The sequence below is a fragment of the Pygocentrus nattereri genome, chromosome 2 (genome assembly GCF_015220715.1).
Source record: "Pygocentrus nattereri isolate fPygNat1 chromosome 2, fPygNat1.pri, whole genome shotgun sequence".
NCBI lineage: Eukaryota > Metazoa > Chordata > Actinopteri > Characiformes > Serrasalmidae > Pygocentrus > Pygocentrus nattereri.
In genome coordinates this window covers 8317183-8342733 of record NC_051212.1, presented here as the reverse complement: position 1 = coordinate 8342733, position 25551 = coordinate 8317183, and the positions used below count along the sequence as shown (strand labels likewise).

The 25551-nt window shown below is 43.0% G+C and overlaps 1 protein-coding gene across 2 annotated transcripts; it reads right to left on the bottom strand.

Annotated features, from left to right (window-relative positions):
* Nucleotides 1-230: 230 nt before the first annotated feature.
* On the bottom strand, nt 231-23493 carry si:ch211-188c16.1 (uncharacterized protein LOC562677 homolog). 2 transcript variants are annotated; one of them, XM_017721754.2, is made up of 20 exons: nt 23348-23493; nt 19927-20782; nt 17728-17928; nt 15280-15757; nt 13542-13657; nt 12575-12597; nt 12447-12487; nt 12250-12300; nt 10304-10436; nt 9143-9302; nt 7865-7985; nt 6693-6727; nt 6528-6591; nt 6286-6320; nt 5381-5441; nt 5194-5286; nt 5085-5098; nt 2982-3015; nt 2664-2744; nt 231-672 (listed from the first exon to the last, which is right to left on the bottom strand). In XM_017721754.2, exons 1-19 carry the CDS (start codon nt 23348-23350, stop codon nt 2672-2674), a joined length of 2592 nt encoding a protein of 863 aa, XP_017577243.1. In that variant the 5' UTR covers nt 23351-23493; the 3' UTR covers nt 231-672; nt 2664-2671. The 2 variants fall into 2 exon arrangements, 1 of the variants encoding a protein (XP_017577243.1); XR_005129561.1 differs by lacking the exon at nt 5085-5098.
* Nucleotides 23494-25551: the final 2058 nt, after the last annotated feature.

The following is a 25551-nucleotide window of genomic DNA, read 5'->3' as shown; positions in this document are numbered from 1 at the left end:
CTGGAGTGATATTTTACCTTGGGGGGTCTCTACTTTAACTCAAGTACATGGGCTGTGCACTTCATCCACCTCTGAGTATAAGTATGTAAAGTATTGGCTTAATGTTTAGGATGGCCATAAAATCATTTTTTGAGCGATGCTGGCAGGAAAGAAATCAGGGACTCAACAAGCCGATTAAACGGATGAGGAAAATGACTGGTCTTAAAACAAAAAGCATCATTAAACTCAAATCAGAATCCAACTACACATTTATTGTATGCATCAATTCACATAAATGACTGGTTTAATACAAACAAACAAAACAAAAAGGCCAGAACAAAACAAACAGGGGGAAAAAAAGGAAATGCAAGACAGTGCAAAGCCATAATCTCAACTGACAATACACCATAACATTTAGACATTACACTCACACCCAGAAGTGTCAAGCCTTCTAATTATCTATTTTTTCCCTTTCTTCACATCAGAATTCATAACACAGCTCTGAGAAAGGCCACTGCTTGGTCCTTTTGACTGAGACTGTATTGGGGAGTAAAAGCATCAACAGCAGCTCTCAGAAAAAAACCAAACAAAAAAACAACACTGCAGACTGAATGGGCACCATATGGCCTTCAGCTTTTCAACCTCCTAAAGTAGCCCGTCTTCCAGAACAAGTGAAGAAATGGTGCCGTTTACCTGTTAGGAAGACAAAGTCAGCAGTGAGGTTTTATTCCAACGGTAAAGCCTGGAAGAAAGATTACTCAAGCCTCAAGGGTAAATACCAAAAACAGCACCCATCCTGAAATAAACCCAACTGCTCCGACCTGTTTGAACAAACTTTAGGTTGTTTTTCATTCCTCAATGGTTGGAATGCACTGTGTTTAGTTATCTTAGCATAAATATTTTGAATGGTTATAATTACAACTGACTGGAGCCTGCAGTAGAGGTCAGCACGGGACTGGTTTTTTAGTCCCGCTCCCACCTGCTCCTGCAGGATTTCATCCAGCACCCACCCTCTCCCACAGAAAACTGAAGTCATTTGGCCCGTACAGTTCCGTCAAAAGGCAAACTGACGTCCAATTTCCAACATCTGATCACAAATACATTATTCTCTGCTGAAATAACACGGCAGTCATGGTCATCAGGCTCAAAGTGAAGTAACTTCACCAAACGGCATTTATTCCCGGTAAACACAACAAGAATTAAAGCACACATTTTTGGCGTTTTGATGGGCAGCTGTGGTTGTCAGACTGAAGGCTCCGCCGTCTCCATAAGATGTGAGAATCTGCATGCTGTTCATGTAATCGGTGACTTGGCAACTCTAGAATAATTTCATACATTTGAACCTTTTCTGTTATTTTATATTGTTTACATATGATTTAGTGATCGCTTTACTTTATTTAGGCTACTCGTTAATTTACGGGACTTCTCTTCATGCAAGCTTCGACCCGCTACCACCCGCAGTGGGCTGGTCCCACCCGCTCCCACGCACAACACTGAAAATTAGTCCTGCACAGCAGCAATGAGGCCCATTTATGACTTCTGTGCTGTTTAATGTTATGATGCCATATTAAAACACCTTTCTATTCTGTCACCATATCTTTAGAATTAAACAGGCCGTCTTATACTGTGCCTTTAAGACTCCTACGCAAATTAACTCTGTTCTGATTGCAAAAGCATCAGTTTTTGTGACCCCACTAAAACAGGAACTTCAAAATAGCATAAATTTGCAGTTTTTGCATCCGGACTGAAGGGTGAACGGCACAATTTGAAACTAACTATGTTTACTCACTACAACGAACCCTTCAATGTCAAAGTCAGGAAAATTTGACTTTCACTACATGATCATTTGCTAGCTAGCCAAGTTAAAGCCTTAGCCTACATTGCCAGCTGCACGACTGAAGATATTCAGAGATTTGCCAACATTTTTTTGTTGCATTATGCTGACATTACACCAAAAGTGAACTGGAGTGTTTCCTAGGTTTTAGATGAAGTTATATCCACTATATAGTAAATCTGTGGTACAAACACTGAAAGAATGACCCTAAATCAGAATAATTAAGATCAAAACCTTTCCCTTAAATTGAAAGCTTCGACAAAAATATAGATTTCTTCCTTACTTTAAAGCTGAAATTGAAGTTTGAGACTTCTCTGGTGGAAAATGATACGGCACATGTGGTGGAACATTTTATAATGTGGGTGGTACTTCGCGCCCTTCCCTGAGCAAATGAATCTGATTGTGGGCGTGTTGAAAGAATTCAAAGAGAACTCCGTCAAAACTTCATGAAGGATGTGAGTAAATGGTCCATTGTCATCAAATCTTCATCAGTAAAATGTTGATTTTGCATTGGAAACCTGAACGTCGAGCCGGACCTTCTTTTCGAGTCTGAGCTTGTGATGTAAAGACTTATGACTAAGTCTTGAATCCGAAAAACATTTAAATCACTATTTCATATTTAATGGGCAACTCTCAACAGTGCACATTCACCATATTTTAGCCCGTTTTAATTCTCCTCATTTAATAATGATACTTCTTTCCTTTTTTTAACATAAAATCTTATGTAATGGTGTGTGTGGCTTGCCTTGACTGACTGGAGAAATGGCAAATCTTACTGGCCAGACTGCTGCTTTAGGATCTAATGAGGGATAAAATAAAAAACAGCACTTGGAAACAAAGCAAAACAGACCTGAATGCTCAGAAAAAGTCAGCGTAGAGTTCAGGAGGAGGCAGCAGCTCGACGTCTGCGTAACTGAACTGGTCTTCCTCACTGGGGGGAGAACAGACTCATAATCAGAACACAGAACCAAATGCATGAGGTACTAAGCTTATTTACTGGGTCATATTAGTTGCTCATTTTCTCAGCAGCCTTTCATGTTACAGGGTCCATACTCACAACCCCAAGTTAATCATAAAAACAAGGGACTGACTTTAGTTTTAGACCAAGCAAAACCCTTCACAAGACTTCAGACCAAGAACTTCATGTAGTCTCTCCAGTCATACTCACACATAAGGAGGTTCCTCCACAACACTCAGAAGACCTAAAACACACAAAAACATCAACAGTGGCATGAATGTTCATCAGCCAAGGAACCATTAACTGACAAATACATAACTGCTTGTCCCAAGTTTACAGTTAAGATGTTCATTTAATGTCTGATGATTTGAACAGGTTGATTTTTAATTCAACTTGAGATGCACCCTTTAGTCCCCCCCCCCCCAGAGTCGATGCCAACTTTCAGCATTTGCTGCTGGAGTCCATTTAATATGAACGGGTAGAGTCAGAGCTGCTTAAAGGCAAAAATCAACCAGTAATCCATCAAATTCTCTTCATAGGATGAATTTCAGCAGCTCAAATGGGGTAGAAGGTAGAGTCCCTGGAGCCAGCAGCAGCAGACTGTGGTTGGCTTGTAGTCTGCAATATCTGAATGTTTACTGTTCTTAGCTTTTGTTTATTAGAGCCACACCGCAAGAAAAATTTCCCACCCTCACACGCCTCTTACAACACACACCAACAGCCCAACTCAAAACATTCACCATCAGTGCTACAGGGTGGAAAATGTGCTCCCAAATTTTGTCAAAAGTGCTCTTAAACTCTAATCTCCCCACCTTAAACACCAAAAGTACCCAAGCATATAGAAAAACATGTAAACATTCACGTGGATGCACAATAAGAATCGACCAAGATCAGATTTTTACACAACCTGCCCATTTGTTTTTATTTTGTCTATTCCGTGAGGGAAGTGCACTCGCACCGCATTTAAATGCTGCTGCTGCATTTGTATTAAAATGTTGTGGCACATAGCACTACAGCTGCATGCAAAAGTTTGGGCACCCTGGTCTAATTTCTTTAAATTAAGTGAACACATCCTCTACAAAGAACATGTCTGCACAGTTTAATGCACAATTGCACCTAAACAAACTCTAGTTTACAAATATTTAGCAATATAACTAGCTCATCCTGGCACAGTGGGGTCCAAAAACCTGAGACGAATAATCAAGATGCTTTTTGAAAAAGGCTTGAGTGTTAAAGTACGTCTCTCTTTTGCTTTAATGACCGCGTGCACTTCATAAGTTAATGTAAAAACCTCATGAGCAGATTAAATCCACCTGAAGGTCATCTGAACTTGCAGAACATATTAGGGAAAAACAAATTAATTAAATAAATAAAAACATTACAGCACATTTTATGTTTTGTTTCCTCAAGTAATCAGGTTCTTAAACTCACAAGGACTGAGCCAACCTCCACACACACTCATGATGCTCTACCTGCACTACCTGGATCATTGCTGCTACACTGTGTTTTCACTGTTTTACTCTGGTTTTTCTACCTCAGTAACTGCTGTGTTTCTGTCTGTCATCTGCCTGAGACTCCCAGATCACAGCGTGTTAAACATCTCTGCACCTTATTCCACGACCTCTTGTCCAGAATGAGTGCTGTGTTGGTGCTGCACTGTCCTGTCTGTTTACTGTGTCTAACGTCTGTTTACTGTGTCTAACGTCTGTTTAATTTATCCTATTTATTGTTTACAGTTTAATTTTTTTGTTTGCATGCGATGTCTGCTCGTTCGCACTTTGTACTCTGTTCCTTGTTGCACCGTGTTGTTCCTGGAGGAACGTAACTTCACTCCACTGTGTACTTGTACATCGATGGAATGACTTGACTTATCTTTTTCCAATATGTTTGACTCAGTAATCAGACATGATGCACTACAATCAGCAAAATAAATGCCATATTTAAGTTTGTTCACTTAAAAAATGAACAAAACTAAAATTATACCACATAAGTCACATAAGACTAAACAGTTCATTGTGCTAAACAGCCAGTTGCCTCTCACTTGATTTGTGTTTAAACACACAACTGATTTTGGTTTAAGATTTTAGTGCCACCACTCACAGTGACAACATAAGTAGTCAAAGGTGGTGTTGGGAGTCTTGCCCAAGGACTCTTATTGGTATAGTGTAGGGTGTTTGCCCAGGTGGGGGATTGAACCCAGGTGCTCCAGCGTAGAAGGCAGAGGTGTTACCCACTACACTATCCAACCAACTAGTTAATGTTTGGTGCACCCCTGAAAGCTCAGAATATATAGAAGATACAGAGCTGCCTTACCTGGACCATTGAAGCTGCAGAGAAACATGAGATATTAATGAAAGTGAAAAGGTTTACGTGCATTTGGAAGCATCATCACAGGTAATGAACTGTAGTTAGTATACTGTACTTGGCTGGAATTGAGCTGGTGTGATCCGTTACAGTATTGAGCTCTTCTCTGGAGTTCTGGAAGAAGACCGCGAGCTTCTGAAGAGCCTCGTGCCTCAAAAAGAAAGATGCAAGAGGTAAACTTCCTGTACCACTTGCTTTTAATAAAGCCTATAATCCTATGCAGCGTGCTGGAGGTCTTAACTTACTGAGAGGGGATGTCCTCCATACTGTCAGCACTCAGTGCACGGTGAGCACTGACAATACCAACTAGAACAAGAAGAGAGAAGTGATTACTCGCGGCCAGGGCTGGACGGATGTGAGAACACTACGGCCGAGACGGTCAGTTTTTATTTTGATATACATTTTTATTTTAAATGCGTTTCACTGACTGACAACATGCAGACCTCAATTAGCACACTTGAATAAATTTGTTTTCTTTCCAGAATTAAATTAGCATACCGAATATTAAAAATAAAAGCATTAGCAAGATATGAGACGACTTACTGACATAATTAAAACCTTTTAATACTCGTTTATTTTCTAGCACAAAAACAAATCTACAACAAAATCGGACAATATCAAAATCAGCACCAGTAGAGAATTAATGAGAATCTGCTAATATATTAATATTGCTAATCCAGGTACAACCCCAATTCCAGTGAAGTTGGGACGTTGTGTAAAACAAATAAAAACAGAATACAATGATTTGTAAATCCTTTTCAACCCATATTCAATTGAATACACTACAGAGACGAGATATCAAATCAAATTCAAAATGAGTGAATATTTGCAAAAAACAATAAAGTTTATCCGTTTGAACATTAAATATCTCGTCTTTGTAGTGTATTCAGTTGAATATAGGTTGAACAGGAGTTGCTAAATATCGTCTTCTGTTTTTATTTATGTTTTACACAACGTCCCAACTTCACTGGAATTGGGGTTGTATTTCATAAACGTTCATGTATCTGTAGATATGCATGTGAAAACTGATAGACAACAGAGCACAAATACCATCTCGGCGCATGCCTAAAAGAAATCCTCCACATATTTAGCGTCTACAAAGAAAAAGCACTTCTAACAAAGATGTAATGACAATTAAGGCTACACTTACACATGTCTGGCATTGAGACAGCTCTGTTAGGACCCCTGAGGAAACAGCAGGTAAAAACACAGCAGGTAAAATAAGGCTACAGGTCCTGTCCATTTCAGAAAGGCCATATTTCATTTAAAACTAATTAATTTGGACCTCAAGATGTTTTCATCATAGCCTCATGTCTCCAACAACCACCACATAACATAGTTCCAGTCAGAAACGTTCTAACACAGAACCTAAACAGAACCAATGAAACTCACAAGCTTTCTGGTAAAGTGGACAAGGTCTCATCATCTCCAGTCCACTCTTCGCTATCATCAGTAACTGAAACAGGACACATCAGAACAGAAAGATCAAAAAAGACGCAGTACTACAGATACAGTACGATTCAACAGGTCTTATAATTCTCAATACCAGGCACTTACAGCTGCTCGTGAGAACTGGGTTATAATGTGAAGACCTGCAGAAATGTATAAACACAGTCAGCAAGGTGATATTTCTGTTCTGAGCAGCAGAAAATACCTTTTCATAACCACATCTAGTAAATGAAGACAATCAGGCTGCATAACATACATAAATTGGTTTTTTTAGTACACCACCCCTCAAAAGTTTGGGATCTCCATTTTCTGTGAACAGTGTAGATGCCAGATGGGGGTAAATGAGAGGCAGAGAGGCAGAGCTGTGTATTTGTGAGTCAGTGTTTACGGTATGTTTTGGACAGCCCTCATAAAGTTGTAAACTTGTAAAGCTCCCAGTTTACCACAAGGACGTTACGTCTGAATGGCTGCCGAAGTCGCAAAAACAAGTGATACAGTTTCCCACCCTGACATACGATCAGCCAGTATGCTGTCTGACACCATGTCAACAAGTGTGCCTGAACTAAGAACAGTAAATATATGACTGTCATAACGTGAACTAAAGTCTATCAAATTACACAAACTCTAGTTTACAGATATTTAGTTATAGAACTAGTTCATCCTGTACACAAACACTGGTCCAAAAATCTGAGACCACTAATGAAAAACGCTCTGACTTTTTTCACTTGCATTAAATTAATTTCTTTTCATACATTATGAGCATAAAACACTGTGTAAAGTCGAATTTTTCAAACACATTAATTTTAAAGCTCGTCTCTCTTTTGCTTTAATGACAATGCACTCCGAACTCCATTAGTGCAAAAACCTCTTACGAGCAGATAAAATCCACCCAAGTCATCTGAGCTCAAGCGTCAATGAAGATTTCAAATAAAGAAATCTGAATTTGGTGTACAAAAGCCTGAACATAGCAATGTCACATATTTGCTTAAATCGCAGCTTAATATTACTGTGAAATCTAACAACTGTGGAAAACGACTGCAGGCAGCTTAAACTATTGCAATCAACTCAACTGTGATTACATAACAGTGCCAGGCCCTTCTTACTGACTGACTTTATTCGGGTTTGCTTTCTTTAACACCATCAACCGAATAAGCTTACTGACCAGCTCTTCCTGAGACGAAGCGTACTAGCACAGAAAAAACAAAATATGACGGCAGAACCTCCAGCAGCAGAGCTGATGGGCCCGGTTTAGAGAACAGAAAGAGGGATGGTGTTTGGACCTGCTGCTGAGGCTTAGGGTGTCTGCCTCGCCCGCTCCTCGCGCGGAGGCCTGCGCCTTCTTCCCCAGCTCCAGCATCTCCTTCATGTTCAGCTCCACATTCATGACAGATATATAGCCATCTGCAGAGATGAGAGCCAACAGTGCTTTACAGCAAATGCGCTGCAGGAATTAGTGTGATGGTTTGGCGTTCATATTACCTGACCTTACCCCAAATGGATTAAACCAGCCAAGACGCATTTCGTGTCTGAAGCCCCAAAATATTAACAATGATAAAATAATCATAGAGACCTAAACTCTTCCAAGCCCATCACCACTGCATACGGACAGAAGGCGAACGAAAATGGTTAATTCCAAGCATGAAGGCGACCAAGCGAACCAAATCACACTGATTGGTGGTTGGATAGTGTAGTGGGTAACACTGTAGTCTGGGGTTCAATCCCCACCAGGGTCAGCACCCTACACTATACCAATAAGAGTCCTTGGGCAAGACTCCCAACACCACCTTGGCCTGCCTGTGTAAAATGATCAGATTGTAAATCGCTCTGGATAAGAACGTCAGCCAAATGCTATTAAACACAGTTACTAACAAACTGAGAGAGACTGAGTATTAAGGTGTGTTTGATATCAATGCGAACGCAAGCTCAGATTTGTTCCTGTCGTGCTGCAGTGTTTTACTGTGACCTACAGATTTTATTTCATTTTTCTTTCCTTATTTTTTTTTTGGTTCATGGTGGGGAGATGCACGCAGGGTCTCGTACACCAGCAGAAGCTTCTCATTCGCAGAGCCTTCTGCACCAACAATACTGCAAAGACAGCACCCACAGAAAACTTTAGATTTTACCATCAACACTACATATAAAAACTCAGAAGACGTGTAGGTTCTTCTGGTGGTTTTGGATAAAATGGCTATATTTGTGCTGTAGTCATGGTGACCCCTGGTTTCTATCACCACCACCACTGTAACCAAACCCGAGTCTGTAAAGTTCTCTACATGTAACCATTTCATACTGTCTGTTCATCTTAACCACTGTATTGTGCAGAAAATGGAAAAATTGTAGATTTTTTTGCAAAAACTACTGATAAAGTTCTTCCAAAAAAAGCCTGCACTGTATGTAGTACATGGCATCTTTGGCTTACTATCCTACATTATAACAGCTTTATTTGTATTAGCACTGATCACCCACCACCCCCCACCCCCGCACCCCAATGTCTGGGACCGTCCAAGTGACCAGACTGGCCCATATTAGTGTACTGCTGTTCCAGCATGCGTTCTTACAGTTGTGCTGAGCGTCCCTGGCCAGCCACTTTCCTTTGGGGCAGTTGGTGGTGCGTATGATGCTGACCGTGTCTCCGCTCTTCACCTGCAGGTCATGCTTGCGCAGCTTGCTGGCAACTAGCACTCGGGCGTGGTACATTGGCTCCTCCTGTCCAGTGATCTACTGGGGCAGTGGAGAAAATCAACAGCTCCAGATCACACAGTGAACCAGTATAACCACAGTGTAGCTGCACAAACGAGTGAAGCTCAGACTTTTATTTATGTTTTTACACTTCTACCAATGGTTGGAATGCAGTTCAACATGCTCCATAAAATCAGGTAAGAAATGATGTCGTAACAGATTTGCTTTCGCTATGCAAAAGGTGCTTTGCTGATTTTTCTAAGCAAATTCAGTAAAACCCTCCACAGAGAACACATTTTAACACACGGATGCTGTTTATTCTAAATAGAAAGAGAAAAACGCAGGTTTGTTCTCTGTAGCAGGTGTGGAGACTTCACTAGACAACCAACGCAACACTGACTGACCAGGAGTGTGAATCTTCACAGACCAACATGTGAAGCTCTGGTACCTTCTAGTAATACATTTAAGAGCTTAATCTAGAAAGGAATTGCAGTAGAACAAGTCTGGACTTTCTACATTAATCAACTTTATTTGTGGTACCTGTACAGATTTTAACTGACTTCATTTTTACTAGATATCATTTTGGGGAGACCGAGACTAAAGCTACCGAGAGTGCTTTGTGCTTTGATGATTTTCTGTCTTGCATGTTTTTCTAATGTTAAACGGGCAGTCGTGGGCTGGAGGTTAGGCAACTGGCCCTGTGACCAGAAGGTCGCCGGTTCGATCCCCAGAGCCGACAGTCCATGACTGAGGTGTCCTTGAGCAAGACATCTGACCCCCAACTGCTCCCTGGGCGCCGTGGATAGGGCTGCCCACCGCTTCAGGAAAGTTTGCTCACTGCCCCCTAGTGTGTGTGTCTATTAACGTGTATGTGGTGTTTCACTTCACGGATGGGTTAAATGCGGAGGTGGAATTTCCCGTCTGTGGGACTAATAAAGCATCACTTAAGGCAAATGAATTCAACTGTTCTTAACAGTTTTCACAGCATCACCCCACCAACCTCTCAAAGCTGCAATCATCATTTCTCTCAAGCGACTCACTTTAAATTTCTTTTTCATCTCGTTTTCTTTTTTCTCCCTCTCCTTCTGCTCCTTTTTCTCCCGTTCCAGACGCTGTTTCTCTCTCTTTCGCAGCTCCTTCTCATCAGAGTGGTCAGGACTCGAGCGTTCCTTCCTGAAAGGCATTACAGACAGCAGCACCGAAGACGTCTACCAACGTACCACTCAAAATCACAGGACAGTAGGGCAGTATTTTATGGTGTTTGACCAGGCAAAATGAGTTGCTCATGGACATCAGACAGCAGTGCTGCATATGTTCAAAATATTGTGATTATACTGTGATCTCATACTGTGGTCTTCATTATATTACAAAACACTATAATGATTCAATGGGAGATGGCTGGACCTGCATTATAAAGGCTGACCTGTATTATTTTAACCAAAATATACCAAAAATACCCCAATTCGTACAAAAATAAGCAGAAACATACTTGCAGAGTCTTCTGCATCAATAATACTGCGAAGACGTGAAGCTCTATAAGGAAACGTCTTGAAACACACTGGTTACATTTATTTATTTATTTTTACATAGTATTTTCTAGAGCTGAATAATTAAAATACTCTAATATTTCTTAATTGCAGTGGCATTCAATGTTTTTTTTTAATATAAAGCCCTAATTATATAAGTGATTGTAACCTAAACGCCAAATCCTGAGCAGAAGCCTTTATACTGAGCAGCGTTAATATTGTTAACGTACAGAAAAACTAAGTGGTTTAGCTGAAAACCTCATTCATGCCACACATCCATGTCAGCCTCAGACAGCAACAAACCCCTTTTTCTGTCTGAGCACTGAGGCTACAGGGTAAAAGTGCAGGAGAAAAACATTTTCAAAATACTTTTTTTTATTATTATTATTTATTTATTTATTTATTTTAAAAAGGCCACCGATCAGGCGTAACATCCTGACCACCTCCTCGTTTCTGCGCTCACTGTCCATCTTATCAGCTCCACTTACTGTATAGCTGCTCTCTGTAGTTCTACAGTTACAGACTGTAGTCCATCTGTTTCTCTGATACTCTGTTACCCTGTTCTTCAGTGGACAGGACCCCCATGGACCCTCACAGAGCAGGTACTGTTTGGGTGGTGGATCATTCTCAGCACTGCAGTAACACTGACGTGGTGGTGGTGTGTTAGTGTGTGTTGCGCTGGTACGAGTGGATCAGACACAGCAGTGCTGCTGTTATGTATAATCACAAATAACAGACATTTTTATTTTGTCATTTAACCAAAGCAACAATCTGAAATATGAAATATTATTCTTATAATTATTTGGAAACATAATTGGGAATATCTAAATATTCAGGTTGAGCTCAGTGATTGGCGTGATATTGGATGTATGACAGATGTAACTGGCACAGCCATCTAGCCTCTAGTTATGTTTATTTTCAGGTTTATGCTTATTTTTTCCATCATTAACAAATTTTAAATACAAGAAATATTCACACAGTGAAGTTTAACACGCTCCACTGACCGTTATATTCAACTGCGTTTGAAATGCTCAGGCTGGGTGAATCTTTTGGGCGATGAAAGGTTTGAAAAGTCTATATTGTTCGTTTATCTTGTATAAACTTTATGTAGATGACAAAAAAGAGATCAACAATAAAAATCAGATAGCTGCCTTGACTGTTACTGGCTCTCACCATGTGATGCAGCTCTATATAAAGAGGATGGGATGCCTGTGTCTTCACAACATTAACCGACCCAAGGCAATTCAGTCAACCGGTAAAAACTAGATTTGTCTATTTGTTTATTAGCCTAGGTGGTATATTGTAGCATTTCTTTACTGGTTCTGCGTAGAAACTGCTAGCACTGGTGAGAAAGGCTACACAGACTAATACAGGAGCGTATTACTGCGCCTGGTGTGAAATGAGCTTTAGAGGTGACTGAATGAGCATTTTAATAAAATATGATGGATATGACCTCATACCTGTCACAGTGAGTAGGATTTAAACCATTGGCCTCAGCAGTCACACTAGCCCTTCAAATAATAGGACAAAGAAATCATGTAACTATAATAATAATAATAATAATAAAAAATGAAATGCTAAAAAAAAGCCAATTGAAATGCTATTAGCAAAACTGCATCAAAGCCCTGAAAAGCATCCGACACCAAGCTCTACATACCACTGCGTCACATGCCGTATGCTTTTGCGCGTGTCCTCCTTCTGAAAGAAAGATTTAAATGATGAACGACACCCACCTCTGAGGACTTATTTGTGCTCGATATCTTTCACTGAATCCACTTCACTCACCACTGGAGAATCAGCATAGGGATCTGACAGAAACACAACACAAATCACTTTCTTAATATTAAGTGATGCTTTATTTATCCCACAATCGGGGAAATTCCACCTCCGCATTTAACCCGTCCGTGAAGTGAAACACCACATGCACACTAGGGGGCAGTGAGCACACTTGCCCGGAGCGGTGGGCAGCCCTATCCACAGCCCCCGGGGAGCAGTTGGGGGTTAGGTGTCTTGCTCAAGGACACCTCAGTCATGGACTGTCGGCTCTGGGGATCGAACCGGCAACTTTCCGGTCACAGGGCCGGTTCCCTAACCTCCAGCCCACGACTGCCCCCTTAAATGAGAAATATCACCGATTTGTCAACATGTTTGTAAAATTAAATCAAGACAAAGTCAGTCAGAGTGGTTTGAAGTGAAAAGGCTCATTGTAGAGAATCTTCCCAACTGATTCGTTCGCAGTGTTGGTCACACGTCCACAACACCAAGCATACAATTCATTTACTATGCGAAGCAAATCAGTGAACCTACATGTCCTGATATGTTCTTATAAGTAATGTTCATGATGGTAAGATCATGAAGGGGAGCGTGTTTTCTTTAGGCACTATTTAGCCAAATTAAAAATTGAAATAACTTAATGAGGAACATCTGGTTCCTATCACCACCACAGGGAACCATTCTGGCTCGGTCAAGTTTGACAAGAAACTGAGCATTACACACCAAACCACTCTGCATGACTGCTGACACACGAACACTTTAAACATACTAAGATTTAGAAAAATTGGTACGAGACCCGTTTAATAAAAATTAAAGGAAAATTCACATCAAAATTTTAAAAAGTATTAAAATCACTTAAAATGTTGTAAAAATAAATATTAATGTCACTCATGTCACAGAAACACTGGTGAAAATACCATCAACTGCATCACGTCTACAAGCATCTTTAGTGCCAACGCTGCTGAACACGCTCACTTACTCTTCGGAGGTCCTTTACGTTTGCGGGAGTTTTGCCCAAAATGGAATTTGGTGACCGTCTCCACCTCTTCGTACACGTTATCACAGGCTTCATAATGATCTCCCGGCTGACTGAGGCTAGAAGAGGAATGTTGAAAATAAGACGACGGTTGTTACGGAGTTAAAACCACTGACAAACTATTGGCTCAGAGTCCTAATTAAGAATTGGGCCCAATCCCATTTCACCCCTTGGCCCTCCCACTTGGCCCTTACCCCAGTTTTGTGCGTTCACACCTAGGAGTAGGGTGTGCCGGTTATCGTTGGGATAGAAGAGTAGGGCGAAGTGTTGAGGACACACGGTCGTTTGCTTCATAATGATCATTAAAAAATCCCTCGTACTACGCTGATGTCGCGGTAGCTAGCCAGTTAAATTCCCTGCTGCGCTTCAAAAGGTTATGAACTGCTGCTCCATTAGGGGTGATGAAGTACTCAGGTGCTCGTTATGAAGCACCAATGAGTATTTTAATAAAATACGATTGCTGTGACCTCTCAAACCCGTCACAGTCAGGACGATTTAAACCACTGGCCTCTGCAGCGGCGCAAGCCCTTCGAATCATAAACACGACAAAGAAATAATGTAACCATCATATATAATAATGCATAATGAAATGCTAATTGAAATGCATCAAAGCACCACAAAGCATCCGACACTGAAAGCGCTACATACCACTGTGTCACATGCTCCATTTAAGGTGGAACGGGAACATTTCGAAACAGAAGCTGGCAAATATGGTGACATGAGTTTCAATATCACCAAAGAATCAGGGGTGGGCAATAAATCACTGTCCCCCTCTTTGAAGACACCCATCCATCCCCCCATCATCCACCGCTTTTCCGGGGTTCAGGTCACGGGGGCAGCATCCTAAGCAATGAGGTCCAGACCTCCCTTTCCCCAGCCACTTCCACTAGCTCCCCGGGGAGGATTCCGAGGTGCTCCCAGGCCAGCTGGGCGATAGTCACGCCAGCATGTCCTGGGTCTTCCCCGGGGTCTCCTGACGGAGGCATCCAGGTCTTTGAAGGCATATGATCCCGAAATGTAACTAAAGCCCAGCAGTGAGGAGCTGAACTTTCCCCTCCTCTGCTGTCACTGCAGACGGGCAGCGTCGCCCACAGAGCAGCGCTAGTAGCTGTTAATGAAGTGATGCTCTTTTATTTGAAGGTCCGATTTTGCAGGGAAAGATTTCAACCACTAACACTTGTAACTCAGCTCCAAGGGGCAAGGGGACGCTCAAAAACAAGGGGTAGGGGTTAAAATAAAGAATGGGATTGGGCCCCAAGTTTTCATCTTTCCTATGGTAATATGTAAAATTTCCTCAGATACTCCAAACGAAGCCGACCAACCAAGACATGCTTGGTGTCTGATATTTGTTTTAGATTAGCAATGAACCGATCACAGCCAACAAACTATCAGTTAAAAGTTGCAGAAGCTTCAGAAGGGGTGGGCAAGGACAATATGCATATGATGAATTACATCACATCATGCTTTTCTGACAATATCATGGAAATCAGTGCTCAAAGAAGACCGACTCATGCATCTCAGAGCTCCAGTGCTGGTAATCTACTACATTTGAAGCAAGAGACAAAAATGAAAAGTAGATTTGGACAAAGCACCACTTTAAAATCAACTCTGCGCACATAGAAATCTTCACTGAAAGGGAACCACGCAGCTTCAACAGCAGCTTTTCTTCATGCTTCCTCACCTTGGTTCTGAAGGGAGTTCACTACTGTTGGAGTCAGTCTGGACGTTACGAGCTCTGTTTACGGTCGTCTCCGAAGTCACAGGTTTGAGCAGCTCAGTCTGCAGTGCTGTGCTTGCCTGCGAATCCTTCCAGTGCTCTGGACCAGCTGACCTCTCCAGGAGAACACCGACCGCTTCTGCAGGGTAAACCAAGTGCTTCTGAATCACCTCCTCATGTCTTTGAGGGCCTTCAACGTCCATATCATTCGCTTCTTCTGGTTTTGTTGGCGGAGACGGCAAACTGTCCGCTTGCGGGGCTCCAAATTCTGTGGCCTCCAGCTCCAGAGCCGCAAGATTTATGAGACTGCTACTTAAAGCTTCCAGCACAGAAGCCTCAAAATCTGGAAATTCTGGAGCATCAAACTCAGGAGGCGGAGGCACAGCCTGATTCTCTGGACCCATGACATCTGCTGCCGCGGGATCAGGAACTTCAGATAGCTCTGGAACGAAAACATCGACATTTTTACTGTTTAATTTGAAAACTCCAGCTGCCCCATTACGTAACCATTTCATAATTAAAAGACTAATAAAAACGATTAAATGACTTAAAACGTCCACCATAAGCTAAGAATGCTCTTCCCTGTCTGGAGAAGTTACTATTTTGAACATACAAGGCTTTGGTCCAACACTGATGAGACGTCTGCCTGTACAACATGGTTTGTACCATGTTACAAAGCATGTTGTACAGAATTATCTGTGGGGAATCGATCATCGGCATTCCTCTGTAGAAAAATCAGTCAGCCACATACATTCCTTAAAGCAGAAAAGAATGAAGCAAAACAGCTTTTATATCTACAGCTTTCAAATTCTGAGTGAACACAGCATTAATTGCTAAAAATGTTTTTACGTTACTAAAATTGAACATAACATTAAATATTCAGCTACGCTTGAATGTAGAAATGTAACAGAATGACTGGTGTCATAACAGGCTGTGGCCACTCACTGAAACCATTATCCTGTCTATTAAGCAAGCAAACAGTGATACACACACAGCTAAAGTGTAAAACAATCAAAAGATCATTAAAACTAAGTTAAAATTAGTTTTAAGTAAAACTTAAGCCAAACCTCTGCCGTTAATAACTTTCCATAAAAAAAATAACTCCCAAAAGCTTTAACTGCTGTGTGAGCCGCACCGTTATTCCCCCTAATAAACAGCCACACGCTCAGATCGGTCTGCTCATTATTCACCATTGCCGCAATATTTTATTTGACAAGTTTTTAAAACTTTAAAACATGTCCATTCTTGATTTGATCAGAACAGCCATCAGCAGGAACGGGACAGTTTTTTGGAATTTTTCTCTAGACAGGATGCTTAATTTTCCTGTTTGATTATAAACGTAGGAACGGTTATATTCTGTGACCGACATATTCCGTCCCAACTGGCGAAATGGTGGCTTAACAGATCAGACTTAAGAGTTAGGATGTTTCTATAACTCTGCCCCTGGTTGCAACCAACAAAATAACGAATATTAAAGTCGCAGGTGCCACACAGGTCGGAAAAATCCTAACACGTTTTCCCCAAATCACTCAGCTCTGTATATAACTGTATATAAAAGATATGAACTGCGTAAGAGTTAACAGTAAGATGATTTAAGATTTAACGTCTGTGATGACTAATCACAGTCACTGACGGCAATAATACAAGCTGTTGGCAACAAACCAGGTTCCCGATTAGATGGCTGGACATTCTGCTCATCCCATTTACGTCACGTGATTAAAAGAGGGAAATGCACATCACAGAGCCTGCAGGGTGAGATACTGACATATATGACAGCTGTGAAGTCAAAAGCAAAGAACTGCACTTCACTGCTTTTCGGCTGATTCTGTTGCTCTAACCTGCTCCACTAAACCGCATGATCATCAGGGCTGCTTGTATACGTGAGATCAGCTGGAACTTTTCCCACGTTTTAGTCTCGTATTCACACGAAAATAGAAATCGGAGAAGATTTTTTAAAAGCTTCTTTTTATATATTTATTTGAAATGTGGACTGAAACATCTAAAAACGCTGACATTGAGCGCACGCTTACTGCAGCGCTGCATATAACGAACTGCTTTTAGGCCTCCGAGGGCCGTTTGCGTGAGCAGTAACACCAAATTTCATTACATTATCAATCACAGAAGCTATTTTATTTATTTTTCTACCATCATTAGAGGAGAAATACAGAAAATCAGTAGGTGCCGGTCTATTTATTCAATACAAGAAGAGGAATCCTCTTATTTTAATTGGCTGAACGACCCATTAAAACCAGACTTAATATCTGCAGGTTTTTTATTTCCCAACTAATCGATTAAGAAAACAGTCACTAATCGCTGCCCTAATATATTTAAATATATAGATTTCTTTAGACAATAACAGAAAGAGACTGACAGGCCCGCTGTTCTTCACTTTCTTCGAAACTAAAAGCTCACTCAGAGAAGGTGCTTCAGCTCTGGGTTCATGTTTCACTGTCTGAGAGTAGGAGCTGAGATCCACTTGTGGGGGTCTGGGTGGTTTCATGGGCGAAGGCCCCAGAGATGGCAGGTCTGGCAGGGGTCTGCGGGCCAGAGGAGCCTGAACGTCCAGCATCGCAGGCTTCACATCTCCATTTATGTGAGAATCAGTTTCTGTGACTGAAGGGGGGAAAAAAAAAAAAAAAAAAAAAAAGGTAAAATGATCAAAGCTTGCAAAGTTATTAGATTAACTGTCCTTAGATATTCAGCACTAGAATTTCTCTGACATGGATTTTTGGACCAAACAGTACCAATAAGGATCGTACTAGTCCAGCCTGGGCCTTGAAAATCAGCCAAACCAGTAGATTAGATAGATTAGATGAAGGAGATTAGTTTTAAACTCTGAATTGCATTATCGTGAAATACAGCGCTAGAACAGGCAATATGTGGTGTGCATTTTATTGCTAGAACACCAGCATACCAACGTCTAGTACGTGTGCAACAGCTATACTGACGCACACAAAGCAAGCAGAGCCCTGAATAAGACTCAATCAATATAACGTAGCGCTCTCAGCAGAGACGGCTCTATACCACCTCTATAAAGATACAGGCCCAATCACGTTTCACCCCAGTTCCCTACCACTGAGCCGATTTGTGCGTTTAGTGTTAGGATGTCCCCATTTCAGTTTAGATAGAGGGGCGGGGCGAAGTGTTGGGGCTGCATGCCCTCCAAACGGAGTGTTATGAGAAAAAAAGAAAAGCCGGCCAGACGGCTGCACGAGCGACCAGAGAAACCCACAAACATGAGAACTTCCTCCCTTAAAAATTGACAATAACTAAGACATTATCTTGGATTAATGTCGTGTATTATGGTCATTTTCTTCATAACAAGCATTAAAAGACAATAGCATGCTAATATCTCGGTAGCTAGCTAGCTAACTTTCCCGTTCCACCTTAAATAGTCCAGCAATATTGATGCCTAAAGCACCAGATTGTAACTGCTGCCCATTTAAGGCGGAACGGAAAAACTCGAACAAGAAGCTGGCAAATAGCTGACTCTAGCTTCATATTTATATAAATAAATAAATAAACAAGGGGGCGGGGCATAATAAATAGCTGTCTTACATTTACGGCATCATATCGCTGTTGTGGGAACAAAAAACTGAAAAAAAAAAAAAATACAAGGTTTTCTCGTTACCCTTTACACTGTACGCCAATTTCACGATGAATAAAAGAAACAGCCCAAAACGACACGGACAAACTTTGTTTCCACTGACTTGCATTAAAAATACAGGTTTTATTCCTTGTCCTGTAAAGTTCGGACGACAGCGACAGGCTCTTTGAAAGCGTGAGGCCGTGAAAGTAACTGAACTTCAGCCGTCACTGAACAAAGTACTGAAAATGTGCTGCGCGTATCACAAACTCATTCAGACCCCCAGAAAAATCAACTCTATCCCCCCCTTAGAAGTGACTACACAGCCAACATCACACCGTGCGAGTGAGTGCTATGCCAGAACAGACTGGTTATACTTTCCGCTGATACAACCCCATATAGCTACCAATCAACCAGGACCGGGCGACATGGCCAAAAACGTCGTCATGACTAAAGACTTCACACCAGTGGATTTCGATCATCATCATCACGACAAACGTCAAACCATTTCCTTCAAGTCTGAAAGCCAATTTTTGCTTTCAAAGCATGTTTCATGGTCAGAACCCAACCAGAACAGCGGGAAGACTTCCTAAACTTGTCATGGGACTGTTGTGATGTTCTTAATTTAAAAAGGCGATCTGGTCACAAGTGGTAAACCGTTGATTTTCCCACAAACGTCCGCTTAGGAGCAGCAGCAAACTTAAGCTGGCCAAAGTATATCTGTTGACTCATTTGAGTCCTCGTCCCCATCCCTCTCTAATCATGCTGAAAAACCAGGAAGAGAGCCGCCTCATGGCGTCGACAGCCGTGTTGGCTTTCCTCGCCGCAGAAAACGCCATCAGGGCTGTCACTATAACACAAAGTGTGAAAATGGGCCATTATATCAAACATTTTATCGAACCATCAAGGAAAGCTACACCGCGATAATCATTGCTATCGTTTTATTGCCCATCCCTACAATCAATACACACCATGCAATCGACTAAACAACCACACATACAGACACAAAACTTTGGAGGACTTACAGCGAGCGAATCCATCAGCTTGCGGTAAAGATAAGGAGCTACCAGGGGGACGTCCTGACTGCCAGGAACCAGCCTCAGCCTCGTGGTGAACGTTTTCATACGCTACAGACCTCTCAGGAGAGCATTTGCTAGCGTAGAAGCTCTTGGGTTTGGCATACATCAACAAACTCTTGGGAGAGAACTTCTTCCTGGCTTTCTCCAGAGTGCTTAGGACATGGGTGACGCCGCCCACAGCCGAGGAGTTCTCTCCTGTTGGCGGAGGCGTAACTGACTGCTCTGGGCTCGGACACGGTGACCCACAGTCTGAGCCCCCATTCTGGTGGTCGAAGCCATTTGACCCAATCAGGGTGGGCTCTGCCGACGGAGGTCTGTGGACCTTGCCGTTTTCAGCATGTTCACCAGAACCTTCTATGATATCTTTGATGCATTTGGAAAACTTGGGGGGCTTGAACGGTGTTGGCATGGCTTTCTTTTTGCATTTGATTGGTGACGTAACCAGTTTACTAGATGAAACGTCTGGGTCGCGCTTCGGCTCATGAGTAGACGAGGCTGGAAGCACTAAAGGCAGCTGCCGATCTCTGAAGGGAAGCCTTGCGACGCCACTTCCACCGTTGTTCCCGTGGTGGAAAAAACACGAGGGCCGGTTTGCTTGTGCCACCTTGCAGTCATTCCGTGAAACGGCACTAGATGCAGCAGGATTGTGGTCTTCTCCAGAAGAACTGATGATGAAGGGAGTGGTGGTACGTCCTGCTTGAGGTGGCAAGCATTTGGGCTTGTGGGGAACAGATGGCCTCTCCTTCGACTGAATTTCCTCTTGAAACTTGGCCCGGAGGGACTTGAAGTCGATTGCGGTCTCCTACAGACGGTTAAGAAGACAAGTATTTAAAGGAAATTCATACAGAAGACCCACCCAAACACGACCAAGAACAGTTAAACGTCAGAGGCAGCTGGGTAGCTCCATGATCGAGGTGCCCTTTAGTGTAACCATACCAGCTTCTTGTTCTGTATAGCGCCAAAACGGGTTCTTCTACTGTTAGGATGTCAAGCTTGTTACATTAGAAGAACCCTTTTTGGTGCTAAACAGATCCCTTTTCAAAAAGGTTCTACACGGAACCATCTACAGCACATCAATCTCAAGAAGCCTTTCATTGTTCAAAGAACACTAACGATGCAAAGTGTTCTTTAAGCGTTCTATAGAGAACCGTTTTCTTTGGACCCCTGAAGAAGCATCATTAAGCAGCGTATAAGAACCCGTCAAGCTGATTGGGAACCCGTGGAGCTGATCGGGAACCCGTGGAGCTGATCGGGAACCCGTGGAGCTGATCGGGTTCGCACTGGGAAGTTTAACAAATGAGTGAAGTAAACAAACCGGCAGTGCAGTAGTTCAGCTTCACACAGTTTTCACAGCTTTTCCGGTGTCAAATCCGGTCTTTGTATAAGGAATGCCGAAGGCGTAGAGTTTGAAGGTTTATATGTACGAAGGTGAAGTTTGGCTGTAAACAGCTCTAAACACATTAAGCTTTACTGCTCTGTTCTCCGCTTTTGTTACAACCAAGAAAACCAAGCAATCCTGAAACCACCCAGCTAAACTAGTCAGCTGACGAATTCCACGGTTCCTGTTCGTCAGCTTCTTGTTAGAATTTCCCCGTTCCACCTTAAACAGTACAGCAATTATATTTTAGCGTTCACCAATTCGCCCCGTTCCACCTTAAACAGTACAGCAATTATATTTTAGCGTTCACCAATTCGCCCCGTTCCACCTTAAACAGTACAGCAATTATATTTTAGCGTTTACCTATTCGCCCCGTTCCACCTTAAACAGTACAGCAATTATATTTTAGCGTTCACCAATTCGCCCCGTTCCACCTTAAACAGTACAGCAATTACATTTTAGCGTTTACCTATTCGCCCCGTTCCACCTTAAACAGTACAGCAATTATATTTTAGCGTTCACCAATTCGCCCCGTTCCACCTTAAACAGTACAGCAATTACATTTTAGCGTTTACCTATTCGCCCCGTTCCACCTTAAACAGTACAGCAATTACATTTTAGCGTTTACCTATTCGCCCCGTTCCACCTTAAACAGTACAGCAATTACATTTTAGCGTTCACCAATTCGCCCCGTTCCACCTTAAACAGTACAGCAATTATATTTTAGCGTTTACCTATTCGCCCCGTTCCACCTTAAACAGTACAGCAATTACATTTTAGCGTTCACCAATTCGCCCCGTTCCACCTTAAACAGTACAGCAATTATATTTTAGCGTTCACCAATTCGCCCCGTTCCACCTTAAACAGTACAGCAATTACATTTTAGCGTTTACCTATTCGCCCCGTTCCACCTTAAACAGTACAGCAATTACATTTTAGCGTTTACCTATTCGCCCCGTTCCACCTTAAACAGTACAGCAATTACATTTTAGCGTTCACCAACTCGCCCCGTTCCACCTTAAACAGTACAGCAATTACATTTTAGCGTTTACCTACTCGCCCCGTTCCACCTTAAACAGTACAATAATTACATTTTAACGTTCATCTATTCGCCCCGTTCCACCTTAAACAGTACAGCAATTACATTTCAGCGTTTACCTATTCGCCCCGTTCCACCTTAAACAGTACAGCAATTACATTTTAGCGTTCACCTACTCGCCCCGTTCCACCTTAAACAGTACAATAATTACATTTTAACGTTCATCTATTCGCCCCGTTCCACCTTAAACAGTACAGCAATTACATTTTAGCGTTTACCTATTCGCCCCGTTCCACCTTAAACAGTACAACAATTATATTTTAGCGTTTACCTACTCGCCCCGTTCCACCTTAAACAGTACAGCAATTACATTTTAGCGTTTACCTACTCGCCCCGTTCCACCTTAAACAGTACAACAATTATATTTTAGCGTTTACCTATTCGCCCCGTTCCACCTTAAACAGTACAGCAATTACATTTTAGCGTTCACCTACTCGCCCCGTTCCACCTTAAACAGTACAGCAATTACATTTTAGCGTTCACTTATTCGCCCCGTTCCACCTTAAACAGTACAGCAATTACATTTTAGCGTTCACTTATTCGCCGGGTTCTTGCTCGGCTTGCCCCGTTCCACCTTAAGTAGTGCAGCAGTTACATTCTGGCGTCTGTGCTTCTTGCTCGAATTTCCCCGTTCCACCTTAAATGGTGCGGCAGTTGCACCGTGGAGCCAGAATGAAACGCGAAAGTTGGAGGACGAAGCTGGCGGACATGAAGCGGAGCCGCTTCGCGCTGCCTGCTCACCTCGAGCCGCTTCACGGGGGAAACGCGGCCATGACAAACCAACATTCACGGCTAACGGTACAGCCAACACGCTAACAACCCCGCCGGATCACGAGCAGCTCTCAGAAAACCGCCCAAGTCGCTGTCGCTGTGCTTCCGTTCAGTCCTACCATGTCTGACTCGGGTCCTCATCGGCGCTCGGCGGGCATTTCACCGGGTTATCCCGCTTTAACCGGAGCCGCGGCGGAGCGACCGTTAGCCGGCGTTACTCAGCTCAAACACACCAAACGGAGGGACGCGGGGGCGCGCCTTTTTCAACGCCGTTTGCGCGCCTTCTGCGCGGGAACTGCTGCGCGCTCCCGTGTCTGCGTGTTTCTGTTGGTTTGGTTTAGCGGTGGCGCGATTCCGCTAAACCAAGTCAGCCGATCCGATACCGAATAACACCGAGGCGAAAATCCCGATACCGATACTTTTAGAAAGAGGAGTTCTTTGTTTCTTACTGTTAAATAAACCGCCGTATCAGCCAACCGTGGAGTTAGACCTCCGCATTTAACCCATCTGTGCACTGAAACACCCACACACACACACACACACACACACTAGGGGGCAGTGAGCACACTAACCCCAGAGCGGTGGGCAGCCCCATCCACGGCGCCCGGGGAGCAGTTGGGGGGTTAGGTGTCTTGCTCAAGGACACCTCAGTCACGTACCGTCGGCACTGGGGATCAAACCAGCAACCTTCAGCTGGTCACGAGGCCGGTTCCCTGACTTCCAGCCCATGTTTGTAGTGTTCACCCTCAGATGGCTAGTGGTGACCGTCTCCGCTTTGTGGGTCGCTGGTTTGGAGAGCTGCTGCCTGTAGAAGTGGCGGTTCAATAAAGGAGCATTTGCAGTGTTTTCTCTGCCTTCTTCTACGCTGGCACCCTTCTGTCCATCTGTTTCTCTGATACTCTGTTACCCTGTTCTTCAGTGCTCAGGACCCCCATGGACCCTCACAGAGCAGGTACTGTTTGGGTGGTGGATCGTTCTCAGAATCACAATCAGAACCCTTTATTGATCCCAGAGGGAAGCTGCAGTTGTTAGTTGCAACCGTTCATTTAAAAGAATAAACACTTTTAATAATTTGAAAGTAATAAGAGAAATTTGCAGCATGTACACGAGATGTAAATACAGTGAAGAGGCGCTGACGGTGATAATAAATGTTAAACATCTAGTATAAGGCCGTTCAAATCATCGCACCTCTGAGTTTTTGCACACAATTATTATTATTACACATATGAGCAGTAAAATTTGGTACTGAGTTTTTCAGAGATGAGCCACAGTATCACACACTGAGGGAGGAGTTATAGAGTTTGATGGCCACAGGTAAGAATGACCTCCTGTGGCGCTCTGTGGTCATTTCAGTAGAATGAGTCTTGCACTGAATGAGCTCCTGTGTCTCATCACCGTGTCGTAGAGTGGGTGGGAGCCATTGTCCATAATGGCCTGCAGCTTAGACAGCGTCCTCCTCTCCGACACGGCCGTCAGCGAGTCCAGCTCCACACCCACAACATCACCGGCCTTGTGGATCAGTTTGTTCAGTCTGTTGGCGTCTGCCACCCTCAGCCTGCTTCCCCAGCATGCAACAGCATAGAGAATAGCGGTCACCACCACAGACTCATAGAAGATCCTGAGCATAGTCCGGCAGATGGACTATGGACCTCAGGCGCCTCAGAAAATAGAGACCATCCTGTAGAGGGCGCCAGAGTTCTTAGCCCAGTCCAGTTTATTGTCAATATACACACCCAGATATTTGTAATCATCCACAGTGTCCACACTGACCCCCCTGATGGAAACAGGGGTCACCAGTGCCTTGTCCCTCCTCAGGTCCACCACCAGTTCCTTAGTAAAACTGACGTGGTGGTGGACCTGAGGATGGACAAGGCACTGGTGACCCCTGTTTCCATCAGGGTGGTCAGTGTGGTCCACCTTGTAGATGTAGATTCAGAGACGACAGCTCATCTGCTGCTGCACAGTTTGTGTTGGTCATCCTCTAGTCCTTCATCAGTGGTCACAGGATGCTGCCCACAGGACGCTGCTGGCTGGATATTTTTGGTTGGTGGACAATTCTCAGTCCAGCAGAGACATTGAGGTGTTTATACTCCAGCAGCACTGCTGCGTCTGATCCACACACTAACACACCACCACCACGTCAGTGTTACTGCAGTGCTGAGATCCACACTGATCCACCACCCAAATAGCACACGCTCATGAGGGTCCATGGGGGTCCTGACCACTGAAGAACAGGGTAAAAGGGGGTAACAGAGTATCAGAGAAACAGATGGACTACAGTCTGTAACTGTAGAACTACAAAGACCAGCTATACAGAAAGTGG